General features: G+C 46.8%; 1 protein-coding gene across 1 annotated transcript; it reads right to left on the bottom strand.

Moving 5' to 3' along the window:
- ncoa3 (nuclear receptor coactivator 3) lies at positions 1 to 21,946 on the bottom strand. The gene is made up of 22 exons (XM_067235242.1): positions 21,872 to 21,946; positions 10,683 to 10,787; positions 10,318 to 10,478; positions 8,729 to 8,829; positions 8,350 to 8,524; positions 8,064 to 8,255; positions 7,867 to 7,953; positions 7,617 to 7,760; positions 7,275 to 7,422; positions 6,597 to 7,153; positions 5,342 to 6,375; positions 5,129 to 5,255; positions 4,816 to 5,043; positions 4,460 to 4,672; positions 4,197 to 4,314; positions 3,932 to 4,103; positions 3,508 to 3,834; positions 3,133 to 3,366; positions 2,766 to 3,000; positions 2,451 to 2,640; positions 2,157 to 2,340; positions 1 to 1,995 (listed from the first exon to the last, which is right to left on the bottom strand). The coding sequence occupies exons 2-22, from the start codon at positions 10,766 to 10,768 to the stop codon at positions 1,984 to 1,986; spliced, it is 4,725 nt and encodes a 1,574-aa protein (XP_067091343.1). The 5' UTR covers positions 10,769 to 10,787; positions 21,872 to 21,946; the 3' UTR covers positions 1 to 1,983.
- Between the last annotated feature and the right edge of the window lie 945 nt (positions 21,947 to 22,891).

The following is a 22,891-nucleotide window of genomic DNA, read 5'->3' as shown; positions in this document are numbered from 1 at the left end:
TTGTCATAAAACACTTATGTTACTCTTTAATAACGTCAAAGATGGCTCGATCTAATATGGCCACACAGCCGAAAGCTGCAGCGAAGTGCGCCACCTTCTGTTGACAGTATCTCATGACACAATAAACCTAAGAGTCACTGCAGAAATTGATTTGATTGATTTTTCATACAGAAAAGGGAAACAAATGTGGAAATTGGCAAAATAATTAAATAAATCTTGTGTGATAGAATCAAAACAGTTGAAGGCATAAGTGTTTAAATAGAAATTTGTATTTACAACGATATAGACATCAAGAAAGCGTATGTAATATACATCCTGTAAAATGAAAGAACACTTCTTTCCACAACTCAAAAAAGAACAAATAGTGGGGGAAGAAACTGAATAACTAGCTGAAACGTTTTGATGTAAAAATAATAATAAAATAAAACACATTACATTTCAAAATAAAAACAAACTGGACACAAATCAATCTTTTCTTAAAAAATGCAAGAGATATATTGATATGTCTAAACAGATTTTCGTTCCATAGTTATTCTTCTACAACAGCTGAACGTTCAACCATATTGATATTTAAGCTTGCAGTTAGATTTCCCTGTCATGTTGTCAAAGTGTAAAACTGGTGTGCCCAATCCAAAATTCATGACCAAAATTTATCAGCATACATTAAACAGACAAAAACGTACACCTACTGTACATCCTTGAAAACTATACAGCAAATAACTAGAAAAATATCTTTGGACTGCGCATGTTAGGGTCGATTTCTCTGAGTCAAGAATAACAGTCAAAGAAAAAAAAAAAAGAAAAGACAAAAGCTTTCGCAAAAGCTATTGAGGGAAGCGACTCCCCTGTCGATAACTTAATCATTCTGTTTGCTATGTGCTAGTAACACCCACAAATGCCTACACACCCAATCTCCTCTCTCTCACACACACACAACGGTCCTAAATGAGTTAGTTTCAATCATCACCACCATCAACATTTTTGATAATTAGAAAGCATATACCTTCAGATACTCATTAGAAAGTGCCTATTTAAAGAGAAATGCATTGTTATATCCACCCCTTCCCAAAAAGCATATATATGCAGAGTTACCACAAACACAAAAAGGGGAGACCCACACACCTGCAACATTTGTTTAAGAAGTTCAAAGAAACTCCAAAACAATCAAAACAGTATTGACCTATGAGACAGTTAGAATATGACCTAGTTGTATAGTCTGTGCAAAAAGAAGTTATCTATAAAAAGCATTTACAATACAGTTGAAGCATATTTACAATTCCAATTCACATATGAGTCACAAGAAATCTGTGACTGTGATCTAATACTGCAGTACCATTGGCTTGTTATGGGGTTATAATGCTCAGGTTCAGTATGAAGCAAAGAGGCAAGATGTATTGCTTAAATCTGCATAATATAGAAACAACCTGTGCTAAGGGTTTCCAATGATTTCTGTTAAAATGAGGCGCATTCAAAGGATAAAATAAATGCATCAAAATGCATCAATAAAAGGCATCAAATCTCTAATAAGGCTGTAAAGAATAGAAATATTGCAACAATCCTTTTACATAGAAGCCATCTGGTAAAGTGCAGCTATACTTAGTTGTACCATAATTCCACCTCTCAGCAGTAATGCTGTAACTGCACATATATGTCCAGGGCTCTCTCTCTCTCTCTCTCTCTCTCTCTCTCTCTCTGACACTCACACACACACAGGCAGGGAAAACAGGGCCTCTCCATGTGATCTATCAGACCAGAGGTAAACATGATGCATGAAGGGGGGATTCAGGGGTTATTCCCAAGCCTTATCACTGTGGTGGCATGTTTTGAGTGTATGTCCTCTACACAGGTCGAAGGTGAATGGAGCAGGTCCTGGGCTGTGTGCTCTCCCCGGGCCTGGCTGTCTCCTGGCTGCAGCTCTCACGTCTGGAGATACCCAGTCTCTGCTGCCTCCTTGGTGAGAGCTTTCACTGCTGGCACACTTCCTCAGCAATACTTCTGCAAAACACAGAACGTGGGGTTGAAATGAATGAAACAATAGCTGTCTATGGGATGATGAAAAGATATCTAGAATATTTGGCAGCTTCATAACAATCATTAGCTATTCAGAGTGCTCAAAATGATTAATTTTTCAATAGTTTATCTGATTGGTAGGTTACCTGATCAGTTCCCATAGGCATTCGGCCCATTCCCATGGAGTTCATGCCCATTTGCCCCTGCATCTGGCCCATTTGTCCTCCAGCCCCACTAACTGGTCCTGGAGTGCCCATAGAACCATTCATCATCATGGATCCAAACTGGCCCTGGTTTCCCTGCTGGGAGAACTGCTGCTGGGGGTATGAACTGAGACACAGAGGGAACATTATTTTCAACAATTGCCAAGCCAACGACATTCACATGGTCAAGTCACTGAGTTAGTGTATACAGTAGTGCTTGGTGCTAATCAAACATACTTGTTTCTCGGCACACCGCCCTGTGCCCAGCCCTTCATGTCAGCAGACTGGTACATATTGGCACCCTGGGGATTCCCCTGCATGCCTTGTATCATAGGATTCTGAGGCCCTCCCATTCTGCCTGGCATCATGGTGTTGGGCTGGCTGTTGCCTGTGCTCATAAAAGAGGGCTCCCCCTGCTGGTTCATTCCTATAACCACAGACATGGAGATGAGAAAGCATGAATTAGCATCTAACACAAAACCAAACTTCTGAGGTAATTATCAAATACACCATTAGCCTCGTTAATGATGCTGGAAGGGGAGCTCAGCTCACCATAGTTGGCTCCATAGTTGAAAGTCTGCTGCCCTGGCTGGTTTATGGGGGGTCCTGCCATGGGGCTATCCATGCCTGTTGGGGCTGTCACATTGGGAGGAGGACTGAAGCCCGCTGCTGCCCCCTGCTGCTGCTGCTGCTGCTGCTGTTGTTGCATGAGCATCATTATCCTCTGCCTCCTCATGTGCATCTCCCGGTTGCGCTGAGCCATCATCTGGGCATTCAGGAAGCCCGGCTGGGGTGAAACACACCAAAATGTTAAAGTACATGCCAAGAGTTCGCTAATAAAATGCTACGCTGTGATACCTGCCACTGGACCACACACTGATATCATAATGCACATGGGAAGGGTGTATTAGGTTCCTACCTGGCCAGCCATGCCAGGCTGCATGCCAGGCTGCATGCCAGGCTGCATGCCAGGCTGCATGCCAGGCTGCATGCCAGGCTGCATGCCAGGCTGCATGCCAGGCTGCATGCCAGGCTGCATGCCAGGCTGCATGCCAGGCTGCATGCCAGGCTGCATGCCAGGCCTCATGGCAGGGTTAACTCCGGGGTTGTTTTCCATCTTGATTGGCATGCCTTGACGGGTTTGGTTCATAAACTGCAAGGGAGAAGGAACCATGTCATCTACAATGTATCCTCTAGTGCAAATCCATCAGATTAAATGCTTGTGGAACATCTATACAGTGCATGCTCCCCTCCTGCTGTGTGCATATGCGAGTATTTGTGTGTGTGTGTGTACCTGCTGTCCCTGCAGCCTCTGCTGTAGCTGCTGTCTGAGAGGCTTGGTGGCACTTATCATGCGAGGCCTCATCATGTTGGATCGAGGGTGACCCATGCCCCCCATGCCTGGGAAGCCAGGCTGGCCCATCTGGTTCATCATGGGGTTAAAGCCTGCAGGGGACTGGCCCTGCATGGGGTTTCCGCCATAGGCAGGCTGCATGCCCATGGAGGGGGGTCCGGGGTAGCCCTGGCTGTACATGGCCTTCTGCTCCATCCCTATGGAGGAGTCTGGCCCAGGGAAGGATTCTGACGGGGGCCGCTGGCGCTGCTCCGGGCCTGGGGAGGTCTGGGGAGGGAACAGGACGTTCAGCAGGAGACCCAGCATGTTCGCTATCAATTTGACGTTCCAGTGTTTTTATAGTAGTTGCTTTTTAGTATGTCACCTGGCCCACGAGGTCTGGGATGCCCAGGGCACGGTCAATCTCCTCCAGGGCGATGACATCAGCGTTGTTGAGCAGACAGTCGAGCTGGTCCAGCAGCGCCCGCTCGTCACTCTGCCCCTCGCTGGTGGAGGGGGGCACTAGCAGCTCATCCAGGGGGTTCCCAACATGGCCCCTGGCACACAACAGCACAGACGGGTTAGGGAGCTCCCCGTGTCAGACGGTGAGGGGATCTTTCTACACGTGAACATGAACAGTGTTTGTCTACCTGCTGGTGTTGCTCTGTGGTCTGTCCATGCCCCCTGAACTGTCAGGCCAGGAAGGTGAATGGGGCGGGGGCCCCTGCCCACCAAAGGGACTCATACCCATGTTTACCTCATTGGAACCTACAGGGCAATTATCATACATGATCAGTATTTACACCAAACTCAGCAAAGATACACAGTCGGTGCTGAAGACTTGAAAACACACAAAACGCGAGTGACCCCGCGATGACCCTAAAAGAAACACACCAACACAAACTCTACGTACCCATTTCCATGAGCTGCTGCTGCAGAATAGATCGGGGGTTGGCAGGAACACTGTTGGACCTGTTCATCATGGGCCCTCCAACCATACCGGGGCGGCCCATGGCGAGGTGCCCTTGGGGCCCCAAAGGACTGGCACCGGACCTGGACATCCCCCAGTCCCCTGGCCCTGCCATGGGGGAGCGCTGTGGCATCCCCATGCCTCTGCCCATGCCTCCTGAGGGGACACACAGAAGGTAGGAGAGGTGTCAGTGCCGTTCCCTGGCTACCATCAAGACTAGACCGAGACAAACCGGTCAAAACACTCAACACCCTCCATTTAGGCAGTGTGTCATTGGAAGTAAGTTAATAACAAGTTACTTGTGGCGCCGCCCCGTGGCGGACACAGACCCACGCCTCCAGGGAAACCGTTGGTCATGCCAGGTCGGATGGGGCTCTCCATGTTCTCCAGTTTGACCAGAGTGGGACAGGGAACGTTCCTCCTCCCTGCCAGGCCGGTTCCGGCCCCGCCCACAGGCTTAGCATCCACAGAGAGAGCTCTCTGATAGGCTCCCCTCTGGCCTGGGCCCATGGGACCTCTCTCCCCATCTGGAACACACCAGACAGGGATTAACAGCAGGCAAGCATAAACAGGAACTAGGGTGTGCAGTTTGCTGGCTGTTAATCTGTGTACCATGCAGACTGTCTGGGATGTTCCCCTGCTTGGTGCCCACTTCCTTTCCTGCTCTGGCGTCTGGCTCGGGATAGAACCCTGAACTGGGGTTCCTAGGGCGCCCCAGGATGGTCTCCAGGGTTTCCAACTGAAAGAAGGAAGGAGAGTTAGTTAGCAGATCTACATAGTACACTTTATACAATAAGTATTTTTTTTTTTTATATATATCCCTACCTCATCAGGTGGCTCGGTTTTGACCTTCCCCTCCAGGAAGTGGGGGTCGGAGGAGGTGATGCCTGAGCCTGCTCCTTGGAGGCCCCTCCCCTCCAGCTCCTCCAGCTTTGGCTTGACCTCAGAGCCATCTTTCGAGTCGTCTTTGTTGAGAAGGTAGTGGAGGAGGGCGTGGGTTTTCTCCTTCTTAGGGCTGTGCTGCTCCTGCTTCACATCAGCCCCCCTGGACCCTGCCGTCCCAGCCTCCAGCCCTCCAGCCTCCTGGCCCAGGGGAGCCTTCCCCGTGGCTTCTGCCGTGATGCGGGCCACCTCATCTGGGGTGTTGCCGTTCTGCAGCAGCTTGTGAAGGATCTTGTGTTTCTCCTGCAAGGACTGGTTGGCGAAGTTTCCCGCCGCCCCTGTGGAAGACACCGCCCCCAGGCCCTGGGGACAAACCCCAGTGGTGGAAGAGGAGACGCCTGTGGAGGAGGGGCTGGTGACACAGGCCATCCCATCCTTCCCCTCAGCCCCCATGGGGAGGGAGCCTGAGCCAGGGGTGGGGTTAGGCTGCACCAGCTCATCTGTCGGGGAGGTGAGGAGCTGCAGGAGCTTCTTGTGGCTCTTGGCGTCAGGGACGCGCCGGCTCGGCTCGCCCCCGGTCTGAGCCCCCTCTCTGCTGGCCTGGCTGTCGGGCTTGTCTGGCCCCTCTGCGGTCGGGGTGTGCGGGTGCTGTTGAGACAGCTGCTCCCCAGCACTGCCCAGGGAGCTGCCTGGGCTCTTAGAGTCTGAGTGGGCTAAGGGCCCTGGCTTACAAGGCCCACCCTGGGACTGGACCTGGCCCTGGTTCTGCTGAGTGGAGTTTATGCTAGGGGAGCTGTCAGGCTTGTGTAGTGGAGGCGAGGTGAGAGCTGAGGGGAGCGCGGAGGGCAGGGAGGTGCCCACCCCCTCACTAATGGCCTGCAGAGCGTTGAGGGAGCTACTGGAGAAGGTGGTGCCCCCCCCTGAGCCCCCCGACCCAGAACCACCTGGGTGACTGGAACTCATGGGAGAATGCATGCCTGAAAAACACATGTGCAAGCACAGTTGAACAACACAACATTATTATATTCTAAAAAGGGGTAAGTTTTTGTAAACAAGACAATCTAAGTTATCAACAAGTAAGTTATTCACTTATTTGAAAGCAACTACTTTAATTTTGGTTTAAATTTAACAGGATCAAGTCTTCTGCCATTCTAGAATGACAGTGTGCGTGATATGAGGACGTTTTAAAAGAGCCTACCTCCAGGTGAGAAGGGGCCGGCTCCTGTTTTGGGGCTCCCTCTGACCCTGGGAGAGCCCATGATGTGCTGGGGGGCATTCATCCCTGGGCTGCCCTGGGTGGGACTGTTCATCCCCAGTCCATAGCCCCCTCCGTGGAACTGACTTTGATGCTGCTGGTGCTGCATGCCATGGTGGCTCATCTGATTCATTGGACTCATGGAGTTCATCTGAGAGTTCATTGGATGCATCGAGTTCATTTGATTCATGGAATTCATCTGACTCATGTTATTCATCTGATTCATGTTATTCATCTGATGCATTGGATTCATCTGGTGCATTGAGTTCATTTGATTCATCTGGTGCATTGGGCTCATCTGATTCATCCTGTTGCCTCCTCCATAAGGGGGAGCCCCTCTCTGTCCCATGTGGCCCTGTTCACCCATGGCATAGCCCCTGTTCATGCCCATAGGCATGCCTCCAGAGGGGCCCATGTTGGACTGGGCATTTGGGTTGCTGACCCCCATGCCCTGGGGCCTCATGCCCACCCCCTGGTTGTTGCGAAATCCATTTGGCTCCCTAAAACCAGACAGAACATATTCTCTGACGCCATTCTATAAACGTAATCACAGCGTGCAACTTCAAAAGCATGTCATTGGTCCTCTTGGTGTGGCTGAGTGGTGGACCTGTGTGGGCTCACCTCTGTAGCAGGTGAGTGGAGAGGAAGGTGGGCGGCTCGCTGGAGTTGGGGTTGCGGCAGAGGTCGCTCTTGGTCTGAGCCGTGACCGGGGTGCCGTCAGACAGAGAGAAGCGGTAAAGCGGCGTCTCTGCATGACCGTGAAGGAAGGCTGGAGAAGACAGAGACGAAGAAGTCTGTTCAGATTCACACATATATCAAACCAACTACAAATATATATACACATCTTTTTTTCATTTGAATGTTCCCAGTATAGGTCTACACAGGAGAGATGGAGCCATTTTAGACAAGCTAATATTGTAGAAGAGAGCCAGAGAGGACACCCGTGTCTAAAAAGCATCGTACCCTCCTGGTAGTGGCGCTTGTAGGACCAGGGCTGGCCCTCGCTGCGGTGGAGGAACATCTGCATGCAGCGCCTGACCAGGTCCTCCCACCCGGGCCGCATGGTGGTGTGGAGGGAACCCTGCTGCTCAATCTCTATCAGCTTCCCTAGGAGCAGGACGACACACGGGGACGTCAGGAAACGCTCGCTCAGTCTAGCTCCAGCTCCAGACTGTGTCCCTGTGGGGCGCTGCTGGCGGCAGGGCGCAGTTACCTGAGATTTCATGGCGAGTACTGAACCTCTCTGTCCTCTCCACAGCCGTGATTCTCCGAGCCACGCAGATCATGCACGACTGCAGGTCTGAGAACGCACAGCAGTCTAGTCAGTGCTCCTCGGCAAGAAAACATATCCCGAAAATATATCCGAAATCATTTTAAGAAACCGAATGTCGAGAGTTGGCCTCTCCGTACCTTCTCCCTCCTCCATCATGGCCCGGGGCTGAGTGAGGGCGAAACACTGCATGGTCTCGTAGCGCTGGCCCCCGGGCCCCTCCTCTGACGGCCCATGGCTCGGCCCGTGACCGTACTTCACCAGCATGCGGCAGTTGAAGGTGTGGCTCTTCTGCCGCGGGGCCTCGCCACCCCACGACCCCCCATTGGGAACTGGACCAGAGGCGGGGGAGAGAAGCCTTTCATTAGCTACTTCTAGAATAGGTGGAAATGAATGAGCGTGTGTGTAATTAGGTGTGTGTCTCACCGTTGGTCTTGGGCAGGTTTTTGTGCAGCTCCTCCCTGTCTTGCTCGTGGAGGATGTTGTAGACGTTGGTGTTGATGAGCTCCTCCTGTTTGTACTGCAGGTACTGGGTCACGTTGTCAGACACAAACACGATGCTGCCCTCCCAGTTCACCACAAACAGAAACCCATCCAGGGCCTGGAAGCAGACAGGAAACAAAAGAATGACAGGTTAACTCAAGCTTATTACCTACACCATCTTGAAACTGACCTTTACCACCACACATTAAAAGCCCATAAAAAAATGTGGCCTACATGTAACCCACTGAAGACTACATGTCCCAACATAAGGAAGTCAGCCTAATTCTATTGCCCTTTGACCCCGTCTTGTCCCCGGGCTAACCTGTAGTAGCAGCGGCCCCAGATGGTCCTTGTCGATGACCCCCGGGCCCGTAGAGGACACGTCTGCCTTCTGGACATCATCATCACTGCAAGAGCTCTTTCCTAAACAGCAAAGACCCAGAAACTTCTAGCAGTACACAACAGACAATCTGAAAATCACATTCAGTCATGCGTTTCTCGAAAAAACTAAACAAAAAACTTTCATTCAATAAAATAACAAAAAAGCTAAATAAAACATTCGTTTAACACAATGATGTATCACTTCAAGGTAATCAGCGGTAATTTAGCTGCTTTTAATGTCTTGTGTACCCCTCTACGATGTCCTTGAGTGCAGAGAAAAGGCGCCTTAAATAAAATGTATTATTATTATTATTAATAACAATCAAATGCACAGGAGATCACTGAATATGCACTTAAAGTGTGACACCATTATTGTTGCACTGTACTATGTATCATTGTAGTTGAGACGTTACTTACTGTGCCTGGTAAATACAGACTATTCCTTGACTCTGCCTACTGAAATCCTGTCACAACTAGCATTGCTGATCCTGGAATTTCTGCTGTCCTTTCTATGTGCACTGTTTATAGGTCACTTTGGATACAAGCCACCACTACATGAATAAAAGGCAACGGTACTTAGAATCACCACCAGGTGGAAGCATGGCATTCATTTACAATACTAAAATCCTACTCCATTTTGAATGAGGTTTGAATCACATTTAATATCGGGCAGGAAGAGAATTCAATTCAACTTCTTCCAACTGAAAAGAGCAGTGACTGTCAGACGGCTCCCTGTGTCGTATGAGAACAAAGGGACGCTGGTGAGACACCAAGGGAGTGAAGGAGGAGGAGAAAGGAAGAAGAGGGAGAATATAGGTGCTTAAGAGCCTCCTCATTCACTTCCTGTAGCTATGGCAACGTGGCTGCACAGCCCTTGGAGCAGAAGCACCAGCCAGCTGTGGCCCTTTGGGCGGATTCCAGATACCTCTGTACTCTCCATCTCCCATTACCTCCAGATAGCCTCTGAGATAAGTGCATACATGTCAGTAGCAATACAACAGGAGCAGCATGCATCCGCACTAGAAGGCCAGGTAGAATCCCTACCATCTTTTTAATCTACACATCCATTTGAGATAGTGTCATGGAGAGGTAACGCAAGTATAGGGTACCAGGTAGCGATTTTCAGGATGGATCCCTGATGCCAGGATGTCTCCCAGCGGTCCATCCCTCTAAAGTGTCATTGCTCTTCCTTGGAGCAGATGAGACTGGCCAGCCGTATACAGCCTTGAGCTGGAACGCCCCTCGCCTACACCCCCTCCTCCCTGGCGCAGCTACAGCTCAATTACTGCCTTTCCTCCACCCTCGTCTATGCAAACAGCCAGGCCAGGGGCAGGCGGGCGGCGCAGCCTGGCCGTGACCTGGACACGGAAGCACTGCCTGACTGCACGCGTCTAGTCAGCAAATAGAACGAGAAACCCTCAACACACACACACGATTACGTTTCCCCATGTGATCCGAAGGCAGCGACCCTCCAGTGAGAAAACCGAGACAAGTCAGTGGAAGGTGATCATGCAGGGGGATCATACGTACCCTGCTCCTTGATTTGTCTGATCTGCCGCACCGTCTCCTTGAGGATGGCACACTTGTCTGGCTTCACGTTGAAGCTGTCGATGCTGCCGAGGTTGGCAGAGATCAGCTCCGCCAGCTCCTCGATGTACTTGCTCTCCTGCTCCCTCCGGCGCTTGTCGCACCTGCAAGGGACACAGTCAGACACGTCACCATGGCAACCCCTGTTTGCGCCCCCCCTTTTATTTTAAATGAGCCGTTCGTTGCCAAGTCCAGATCCTGGCATCGCTCAAGAGAGAGGACACGACTCGGGAACAGACAGAGGGACAGGGACGGTCAGTGCAGACAGACGGTCTCCATAGAGCTCCCACACAAACATGACGACTCACCCCAGGCCTGGCGTGTCACAGGTGGAAACTTTGCGTTTCCGCTCGGCGCCCAGTGACTCCAGCGTGTTCTCCCCTGCTCCACTCATCCTCAGCGCATATCAGCACCTAGGGTGACACACACACACACACTGTTTAGACAAGCAACGTCAGGTTCCAGGAAGAGGGAATGGACCACTATCCAGTTTCAGCACACATTGAAAGTGGATACATCACAAAAATCCATCTGACATCTTTAGAGATACCTTAAATTTTGGATTACTACTGAATATACTGAATACTTACTGTAAGTCGCTCTGGATAAGAGTGTCTGCTAAATGACTAAATGAATTGTCACCATAGCCGGGGTTAGCTAACAAGGCAGTTGTACCATGACTGAAAAGACCTCGACATCTGATCAACAACTGACCGTTATTGCTGGACAACATTCCTGGTGACTCCCTGATTAGTTTAAATTCTACAGTCGATGACATCCGAATCTTAAACTGGTTTATTGGTCCACACATTCTTTGGTCAGATACAGTGCAAGCCCAGGATAAACATACAAAACGTGCTACAGTAACACAAGTGACAAGTTAACAACAAAATAATGAAGGGAGGATAAGTGTATGTGTAGGCTATAGTATATAGATACGTGTACCCTTTCCAGGAATATTCTATTGCTGAATGTCATAACCAAGCGTTCACGACTTCTGACCTTAGTTAGATAAGACACCCTCATTTTAATACAACCCCAAAACTCAAGCTTCAGACGGAGCCTTGGTAGGGGCCCGTGGTTACGGACTTCTCCCTCGGCTCCAATAGGAGGGAGATCTCATCTGTTCCAGAGTGAGGAGAGACTGATGATGATGTAGTGATTTAGAGCCTCGGGGGGAATGGGTCACTCTGCGTTCAGCTGGCTGCTAAAGCTGCCTGCCTGCCTGCCTGCTCCTGCTACTACTCTGACAACAAAGCACACACACACACACGCATAGCGCACTCTCCGAACGCTAACATGCTCAGGCATGTAGCTACTGGCACAGAGAAGGTGTGAATCTTGTTGAACCGGTTATCCAAAGGCTGACTCTGTACCATGCATGTCTATACCAGGCCCATGGCTTTTAGGAATACTAAGTAAGAGCATTTCTGGGAGCATCTTATTTTCCTTTGTACAGGCTCCATTGTCACAAACACTCCTTTGTCATCCTGTTCATCAAAGATGAACACCACGGGGGCCCAGGCCGAACCATACGATGCCTCGTTATGTACAGATGTACAATTGTGGAGTTCGGCATGGTCTCTGACAATGCATGTTTTTTTGTTTGTTTGTTTTTTTACACAAAAGCCACTGTACTACTGTGAGACAAAAATGCTTTGATTCATCCCATTCTTCTATTATCTAATTCACTCACTCATCTAACTTCTCAATGGTCTTCTCAATAATATCTGCTCCGGTATCCCACACATCTGCTCCACACACACCTCCTCCCCTCCAGCCCCTTCTTGCTGCGGTGCAGAGACCGTGCCCTTGGTTTCCTGTTCTGGCTTTGTCCCATGTGTGACCCCTTTAGGTCTCAGGCCACAGGAAACCACTGCAGGCAGCTTCGAAGGTCACTGCTCTTTCCCTTCCCATCCCAGGTTATTGTTCCAGTCATAAAGACTATTCTACTGTACTATTTGGAAAAAAAAGAAGAAATGCTTTGACGCATATTGCCCCCCAAACTACATTTAGAAAAGGTTTAGGAAGACACAGACTCAGGGAAATACACTCTCTTTAAAAAACTCTGAAGTGTGCGCACACAAACACTCCAGTTAGGCCCGGATGAGCTCATCGTTCCAGAGTGGAAAAGTGCAGAGCGGATGGGAGTACTTATTTTCGTCTCCTAACTGCAGGCATGGACGTGCAGACGACCAGAACACAAACTCTCCGACTCGCTCATGGCCATTAATCTCCACTGCAAGCTCTCTGTCAGTCTCATTTTCAACACTCCTCCCTCTCCCTCGCTTTTAACTTCTTTCTTTCCCTCTGTCTGCTTTGCTCGCTTATTCTCCCTTCTTCCCATCTCTTTTCACCCTGTGTCTCTTCCCCCATCTCTCCCTCTTTACGTCTCTCCCTCCCTCTTCCTCTGCCTGCTCACTCACATTAGCAGCAGGAGAGGGTGACATCAAACCTCATTCAGCTTCACATCCCACAACAGACAAACACAGGGGTGATGAGTGCAGTTGAGAGCCAGAGACAGTAAGGACTGAGGTAGAACAAGGTACCAGCCTGATGAACTGTCAACTCTACATTTTATTTGAGGAAAATGAAAGAGCAAGATTAAGGTTTGTGAGTAGGCTATAACAGGTAAAGGTTTCCTTTTGGGATTTGCATTGCTCACAAATAGGCTGCAAATCACTGCTAGGACTTAGTCATAAATATGTCTGCCTTGGAATCGAACGCAGATATTTCCCGTGTTCCATTTAATTATGTCTTCATCAAACTTGACTTCTACCAAGAGTTGACAAACATTTTAGTAAGTCAGCCAAGAGCACCTAAAACTGGAAGATAAACCAAAAAACACTCAACTTCCCTTTGAGATGTGCTTTGAACAGCAGCCCACCTTAGATGAGTCATGACAGGCCTGGCATTAAGCAAATGTTCCAGAACCAGCCACCTCTGACAATGTGAAACTTGCCCAGAGATGGAAAAGGTCTGTTGTTGTACACTGTCAGGTAAACAGCTACATTTGAAGCTTTTGCAGAATACTGTTCCAGAAGCAAGTCCCTCCACAATGAGCTGACAGACAATTACAAAGACAATGGGTTGGTTAATGACTGAGTGCCAACACATCTGGAAATCCACCAGTTCACACACTTGGCCACACTACCAACCGTAGTCTAGCCTTACATTATAGATAGGCTAGACTACATAAAACTGTCTACTGACCTGTTCAAACAGCTTTTAATCTAAATTCATCGGAAATATATTTTTAAAGAAAATAAGCAGGATGGCACACGAGATGGCATCCTGTTTGTGTCCGCTCACGCTGTCCCCTTTTGCGTCACTACTTCCTCTTCCTGGAAATGTGGCCACCCATCCACCATATTTGCATATTCTGTTCCTGCCCCTATCCCACCTCATTTTGATCAGCTAAACACTCATGTTGCTAATAGCCACCAGATTTCCTACATGTCCTCATATAACACACTCACTATTCATAGGTTGATCTCCTGTTTTCACACACACACACGATTGCTGATATGTAGATGTACACTGATGAATCAAAACATTAAGACCACCTGCCTCAGATGCTGTTGGACCCACTGCCAAAACGGCACCGACCCGCTGAGGCAGAGACTCTAAAAGACCCCTGAAGGAGCCCTGTGCCATATTTAACCTAAAACGTCACAGAGCCTTCAAGTCCTGTAAGGTGCGAGGCTGTGTCGCAGTGGATCAGCCTTGTTGGCCCAGCACATCCCATAGATGCTCAATCACATTAAGATCTTGGGAATTTGGTGGCCGAGGCAACGCCTTGAAAACTCCATCCTGTTCATGGAACCCTTCCTGAATAACGTGCAGTGTGGCAGGGTGCATGATCCTGCTGAAAGAGGTCACTGCCATCAGGGAACACCACTGCCATGAAAGGGTGTATCTGACCTGCAACTAGGTTTAGGTAGGTGCCACATGTCAAAGTGACATCCACATGAAAGGCAGGACCCAGGGTTTCCCAGAAGGACACGGCATAGAGCGCCACACTCCCTCCACCGACTTCTCGTCTTCCCACAGTGCATCCTGGTTCCACCACTACCCCAGGTAAACCCCCCCCAAAGTACACAGCCATCCACGTGATGTTAAAAAAACTCATGGGACCATGCGTCCTCCTTCCACTGCTCCCATGTCCAGTTCTGACAGGGGTCGCCCGCGGCTACGCAGGGGTCGCCCGCGGCTACGCAGCCCATCACGCAGCAGAGAGTGATGAACTGTGTGTTGGGACACATTCCTTCCGTAACCATCATGAACATTTTCTGTAACTTTATTCACTTCACAGTAATAATTTTTGGGCTCATCAGTGTGTATAGGTGTGTGCCTGTAGGTTATCACACACACACACACACACAATGGCAGCACTGAGCTAAAGCTGAAGGTGAATAATGAAAAGAGAGACAGCAAAAGAGAGATAGAGACAGACAGAGAGAAAGACTACGGTAGATTGTGTCCTTCCTCTAGTCAACCATTACAACAAGTCTTTTTCATTCCACTTTTCAACAAATCCAACTGTGGGCAAATTTGCTAAATATACTTGTGGGTGAAATAGAAATGACACACTAAAGTGAGATCCTGACAGAGAAAATAAATGAGCACAAATACATGAAACAACAACAGCAATAATAATATGGAGGGGGTGCAAAAGAGGATAGAAGGAACAGAAGAGGAAGAAAGGTGTAGAGGAGGAGGAACGGGAGCTGTGGAGTTGTAAAGTCAGTGAGTCAGGACCAGAATAGCGAGGACATTCCAGTAGAGCCTGAAATAAAGCCAGTAATCTGAGCTCTGGGAAAGCAGGCCAAATAACAAACATGTCCCGCCCAAAACAAAGATCACAGACACATTCTCTCACAAAACGAAACCCTCAGACACACAGGCCACACTACTGGCTATACCTTTACAACCCAAGGCTTCCCCCGCTTACGGGAAAGGAGAGGTAAGAGATGGAACAACTAAAACTGTCTTAAAACAGTCACTGAAAGCAAGTGGCCTGTAAGGCCTATTCATTGCTTTTTACCAATCCATAAGGTAGCCATACACCTCACTCACATAGTATATATCTAATTTCAGTATACAGAAATTAGACAAGACACAAAGAAGCTCTAGATCTACTGGAGTTCAAACATCAAGTGCAAAAGGAAACAAGATGCCAAAATGACTTCCTGTTTTCTTCACAGAAGAGCCACACCTCCCACAGAGCACACTTGAAGCCATTTGAAAGTTTCGGGACAATAGCAGCTCAGACAAGTTAGCCGTCAACACCCTTTAGGACTGGTGTCATATTCTATGCTAGGTTGAAGCCAGGTTTAGCTGGGCTAACAATGTCGAGCCACAATTGAAAAGATGAGGTGCAATTCCACTAAAAAGAGAGTGAGATAGAAAACATATTGATGAGACAGAGACAGCCAAAGGACAACAGTCTGAAGTGCAGGACAGAAGACATATGCTAAGCATGTGTGTACATGTGCAGACTTCTAAAAAGCTGAGCAGTAAAAGTCTAAGAAAGCCTCTATTATCCATCCTGAAACACACTGGCAGCTTCAAATTCCAGCGAAGCCCTGACTTAAGAAAAGCATTTGGAGAGAGAAAAATAAAGATTTTTTTCCCTGCTGTCTGCAGTCCAAGGAATGACTGTCCTGACTGGGCTCCAGAGTGTAGTGTAGAACGGTGACTGCACTCCTATAGCAATCCTGCTGTAGGACCCTTACATGCTGCCTAAATATACTCATTGAGATAACAAACACGGTATTGTTATGAACTACTTCTAGTTTTGACACTGACATTTCTCTCAAGTTGCTGTGTCCTCCTCTGGCATCGTCTATTTCTCGCCCCAAAAAATGCAGAGTGGAGGAGAACCATAGAAAATAAATGGATGTGAAGACAAAGAGATGACAGATTCTACTGGGTGTGTGTGCGTGTGGGTGTGTGTGTGTGTGCGTGTGGGCAGAACAGGGAGAAAAGAAGAGTTCTGCAGGAGTAACTGCTATCCATCATTAGCACAGACAAAGAACAGAGACACGAAAGACAGGACCCACGCAGGCACACACTGAACGCATGCACACACACACATACACACCACTGTTGCCCCCATAACAACATGATCTGAAGGACAGTGCTGGCAGGATATGATTAGTTACACAAAACCACACACAAACACAAACAACATCTTGCAGACGAGAGAAGACCAAGGCAGGAGATGTTGCAAAGTGAGAGCCTGTGATCACACGCTGATAATATTATGTAAATTGGCTCATTAATCAATGACCACACAGCCTTTTATTCAGATGCCTCCATTCTGCCCCTTCAGAAAACACTAAACATATCACAAACAAGAAAGATATAAAGGTAATGGCATCTCAAGTTGATTCTCAACTTGAGAATATAGATTTTTTTACTGATCAATTCAAACCTATTACACAAACAATCCTCAATTCCATCCATCTAAGAGCTGTGCTCCTCAGCTGAAAAGCCAACATTCATTTTCAAACCACAGTGCATTTTTACTGATTTCCCTCCCTCTCTCCCTCTCTCCCTCTCTCCCTCTCTCCCTCTCTCCCTCTCTCCCTCTCTCCCTCTCCTGTTCCCTCCTCCTGGATCGCTGGCGTAAACACAGGAAGAGAGCGGGCTCTGTTCCACGCCAGAGCTGGGCGTTCCTACAGAGCTCCTGCGGGGTCAAAAGTTTACTGTGGTTTTAATTTCACCTTTCCTCAGCCAATCACAGCACCACACTGCAGCAGCTGAACTATGACCCCAGCAAAGAATTCCAGTCAAGAGAGTCTGACGCCAGTTTCAATGCTGCTCCCCCAACGGCCTTCCTTTTTACAATAACTCCTTTTCATTGTTTTTTTTTCCAGCAAGCTAATTTCTTGTGTTAAGAAACGCAAGAATACTGCATTACTAGTGCAAAACTTTAAAATAATCTTTAAATTAAATAACCCATCACCACTGCTCCTCACAAAAGTAGGCTTGATTATCAGATGTTTTCTTTAGAGCCTAATTTTTATTTGACTGCCTCGTAAAAGTGTGATTCAGAATTAGGGCAATCTAATGGGGTTTGAAAAATCAGCTTTAACAGAATGGAAAAGATGGATTTAGAAGTTCAAGTGAGCAATTACTCAGAGCTAAAAATAGAGCTCATGAAAAAAGCTCAATAACACCAACATTCCGACTTCAGGAGGAATGTTCTCTTCCTCTCTCGCTGATGCACCCTGAAACTGCCTGCGTCTATCACGCCACATGCCACCCTGATTCTGGGTAACACTATTAAAAGCGTGTTTAAATGACTTATGAGGACAGGCTGGATCCAGGGTCACAAAGCCCCATTTTGAAAAGGAGAGATGCGTGGAAGGAGGGGCTACCCTGCTGGGAGCAGCATACCCGTGCATCCTCTCATAGCCGGGGCTTGCTCCCCACACACACACCTCGATTATAATCCACACACACCACTCCGTTAATCCAAATGTTGAGTTGTTTTTGCCTCTCTGGCGCTCCAGACTGCTTAATGTGCAGGGTGATTAACCTTGTACAGCTAATCAGGACCCTCAGAACCAAGCAACAAGAGCCACATCAGGGGACCGCAGGCCAGCACCAGTTTTATGCAGTGTTACACTCACTGCAGATGCACTTACTACCAGTATGTAGGAGTATCTGCAACTTGGAGGATTACGAAGTGCATTAGTACATAGCTGAAAAGTCACTTCCCAGCACTGAATGATCTGGAACATGATTACAAGCTATTTATAATACAGTCCAATAGGCCTTTAATTGCATAAAAATGCCTGTCATTTGAACTGTCTGGACATCAGTGTATTCCTTCATATGGTTTGATGAAGAGAGCAAGTGTTAATGCTCTACTAACTTATTGATGATATTAAGACATTCAACTGCATTACTTTCTAAAATAATAGCTGAGCCATTTAGAACCTCACTTGCGAACTTAAGAGAAAACAATTTGGAATGTCAAGATGCCTGTAGCCTTTTGCCAAATGTCCTGAATTGCTCTACTGTGAACGACAGTATGAGGAGTACTGTTGTTCAACTCACAGACGAACGTGGCAAGTGAGAAGTGGTGCAGTGCTGTCACAGTGCTGAGTATTTGGTAGTTCTGCATGCCAGTTTACAGCATTTCTTGACTATGCTAATATGAGACTCAGGAGTCATGAATTTCCCACCCCACACACACATAACCAAAAACATGTTTATGGCCAGCCACACTCTGAATAAGATATTACAGAAAAATTAAGATCACATTAAATTAGGCAGACTGTAGTAAATCAGGGTCTGCTCGCTAGTTGAGTCAGAACAGACCTGGCCTCTTAAGACTGAAATACTGTGTCACTCAAGACTAAACTATCCTCTGAGATGTGGAGGGGTGGAGGCAGGGCAATCACAGGGCAGGAAGGGGGTGGGCAAGAAGAAGGGAGGAGGGCAGGACAGAATGAAAGCAAGGTGGCTCTGTAACAGTTGAGAAGTTCATCCACAACTGGCATGCTTGCTCTCTTCTCCCCCCCCCCCCCCCTTCATGTTCACTCCCTGACTGACAGAGAAAGCATCTGGCAACGTTTAACTCACGAACCAAACATTTTTTTCCCCCCCTTTTTCCTTTTTTTCCCTGCCTAACTTTATAAAAGGAGGCCCTAAACAAAACACAAACAAGATCTTGCTAACATTTTACAATGGTAACAAATCCAAGTGAAGGAGTTGCCCTCCCGTTGGCTTGTTCAGGTGAACCCCTTTTATGAGCATTCTTCAGCCAAGGGAGAGAAAGTGAAAGAGGAGGTGAGGGTGGGGGAACTGGCCCCTTGCTCTAATAAACCATTCCTTCCTTCATCCAACTAGCAGTGTGCACAGAGAGCTAACTGTTCCAAAGTCTTGCTAGTTATAAATTGGAATTGGGTGCAATGATTACTTCAGGCTGCCCGTTTGGCTCAAGAGTGTATGGTTCACATATGGCTGAACTACTCCTGCTATTGAGTATTACCTTAGAGTTGAATAAAAGGGGAATGAGAGAATTGTATTTGTAAATACAATTATATCCTGTCTGCTTACTACATGAACTGAGGAGAGGTAAACAAACCAGTTTCTTTGAACCCCACTTCTTACTTGTCTGCTTTTACTCTCTCTTTCTAAAAGAATGTAATCTTGAATATTTTATCAGTGGCAACATACCCCTCCCGTCAAGTTCAGAACCTGTTGGACTTCTGTCTCCTCAGGTTTATGACACGTGCACCCTAACGGCACAAAGTTTACTATGATCACATGACTGACCTTGAGCTTCACACGCAGGATTGTGTTGTCATAGAGACATGGACCATGCTTTACACATTTAGAAGAAAAAAAATACTATTACGACATATTTCTGGGAGACAAAGTTCTAGATCCATTATCCATTTGAAAAAAGGTGCCTGCTAGCTTTATCTAAGTCCAGCCCCCTGTCCACCTCATGTCCGACCAAAAGGTGCATGGTTTGGCACAGAATCATATTTCAGTTAGAAAAACAATCAACCTTTCCTTTCAGCTCAGCTCCCCCTTAGCCAAGACTTCTTTTCATAAACCTGCCACTAATATACCTTTCTCTTATCTCATGACCATCGAAAGAAAGACGTAACAAAACCAATGTTTTTGCATTACGCTTTCCCTTTATCTCATATACACACAGCACTGATGACATGCTTAAAGAATGCCATCTATTCAAACATCAATAGAGCAAAAATGCAGCTTGACAAAGACAGTGGTTCAAAAGGTGATCAGGCATCCATGTATCCCTATTACAGATTGTCCTCGTTTACAAAAACGGTATAAAAGTAGGCTAAACTTTTAAGTGGTGAGACATGGGAAAACCATATTTTTGGATTTCACATGATTTAGGAAAAACATGAAATCAAACAAATAGCTTTACAGGTCTGGTGGCTAATAACACTGACACAAAAACATAGACAAAAGTGATAAGTTAATAAGTTAAAGAACACAGCGACACATGGAGAAAGCCAAGCATCCAAGTCACTTCTTTACCCCATCTGCAGTCAAAGAATCCCCCAAAGATTGATTCATTGTTAACACAGCCTGACACCCAGTGTGAGAGAGAAAGGAGAAGAACAGATAAAGGAATAGAGAAAGGGGGATGGGAGATGGGGCTCTGTTTGCCAAGAATCTGCGCATCTGCACTTACACCCTCAAACACCTACAGATACAACAAACAGAGACCAAGACAGCAATGGAGGGTATTTGATAAGCCTCTAATGAACAGTTCAGCTGCCTTAAATGTCACAGCTCAACAACCCATTAACCACACTAAACATACTACTTTAATTGATTATGGCTGAAATCCCAGATATTATTAGGATTTCTCAGGTGACTACATGTTTATTTATTTTTTCACATGAAACTTTGAAAAACAACCAAGTTAGACAACTGCGTTGTGTCTAAGTGTGACTCGTGTTCTGCCCACAAACTCCTAGGTTCATATATGACAGCAATGTATTGACCCATGCCGCACACCTACCAGTAAACATTTAAATTCAAATGGCATGACTCACCTCACATGTTGTCTACACAGACAAGTTCCCAACGAACGTTCCATTGCTATCTCAATGAAAGCACGGCATGCAAACAAGGTTTATCTAGGGGTGATCTCGGTGACATAAGATCATGGCTCATAATGTGAACAACACCTTCCTTCCCAACACGCAGTGAGAGGTAGAACCACACGCCATATTCTACCCATTCGCATGAACAACTGGCGTGTAATATTTTTTAACTCGCAACTCTTAAAATAGTTCCGTCTTGGTCGATCTCGCTTAATTGTTGTAGGCTGCTGCATGGTGGTGGGTCATTGTATCCACCGTACATTTAGCCACTTAACCTACCACGGGTGAGCCATAAATAATAGCAAATGTGTAGATTCTGTCTATGGCACGCGTACCAAGTCGCTGTCTAGCTCAAGCCAACCAGTGCAAGTGTATGTTACCAATGTTTCATTTGCAATTGTATCACATCAACACAAGTGTAAAAAGATATTAAGCACAACGGGCTAAACATCGTGATACAATGGTGGATGCTGTATTTTTTGGAGACTGCTGTCTGCATTAAACTCACTAAAATAAAAAGTTCACGCACGTTCGCAAACTAACACAAAAAACTAGAGACGTAGTCTCTCGAGACAGAACTGTTTCCGAGTAGCCACATTTACCCTATGTCAAACTTTACAGCAATAGAGCTGATGTCCACTACCTGGACTGTACATCAGGAACCGAAGTGCCATACACTCTAGCACCATGGACATACTTTGAAATACACTCCAAAATAAACGAAGAGGCACGCGCGGAACCACAAGGTGGGTTAGCTGTATTACAGTGGTTTTAAGTAACGCTTACAACACCAGTCCAAGGAAATGCCACGTATAATTTCCATCGTGCTATACATAAGAGGTTTCGGCAAATAATAATTGTATAAGTTTTAGGTAACTCACCCGTTTCCATGCATTCATTTAGTATGCTACACCAGTTTCTTTTTGCCCCCATTAACTCTCCGCCATCTTCAGCACTGTATTTGTTTAAATGGGACTCTGGGAAACACTCCTAAAAGCGCAAGAGGCCAATGTGTAATAAACCGAATCGCCCTCTGGGTAATGTAGTCGTGTTGCTCCTCCATCCCATAGCAGTTGGTTGTGGCGCTGTACACATAGACTACAGAACTACTACGGTGTACTACGGGCACAAGATTACCAAAAACTGTGAAATGTACAGCGTTCAAGACTATATATAGTCCTTTTGCGTATGACACCGTCAGTAAGGGGACATATTAATAATAAATGGTTAATATAAAACTTGCTGGAGTACGACTACTATAGTACATAACATTAAGGAGTACTGTATTACATTAGGTTTATAACATTTCTGACAGATACAATAAGTAGGTAACGTTTAATTTAATGTAGATATACTCACCTTGTTTTTGCACACGCTACCTTTACTATGACTGATATTATCTTTGATATGGCCAACATTACTGGACTCGTTTCATGTGCATTTCATAGCCATAAGGGAATTGTCCATACAGATACAATTGCTCAATGTAGATAACATGGTAGACTGATGAATTATTTTGAGCAGGATTATTTGAACACATGATTCCCAGTCATGCATACATTTTCTCAAACCTCACCATTACAACCAGACAACACCGAGGGGAGTCGTCTGTCATGTGGGGGATACTAAACATGTAGGTAAACCTTTACACACCAGCCAGATATAGCTGGGGAACAGTGTAAAATGATGTCTAACAGTATTTAGTTGATAGCCAGTAGACATGGGGAACCACAACTGCTCTCAGTAGAAGAGCCACTGAAGATGGTGTAGAACCTGTCTCCATGGTGATCTCTCAGGCACACCAGTGTAGAATTTAAACTGTTGGGGAGGGAGTCAGGGCTTAAATGGAGGAAAGGCAGAGAAAGGGAAGAGGGGGAGGGGGAGAGAGAATAGATTAGAAT

Source organism: Osmerus mordax, chromosome 1, assembly GCF_038355195.1.
Source record: "Osmerus mordax isolate fOsmMor3 chromosome 1, fOsmMor3.pri, whole genome shotgun sequence".
NCBI classification, from domain to species: Eukaryota; Metazoa; Chordata; class Actinopteri; order Osmeriformes; family Osmeridae; genus Osmerus; species Osmerus mordax.
The sequence above is the reverse complement of the archived record's forward strand: the minus strand, read 5'-3'. Positions and strand labels throughout refer to the sequence as shown.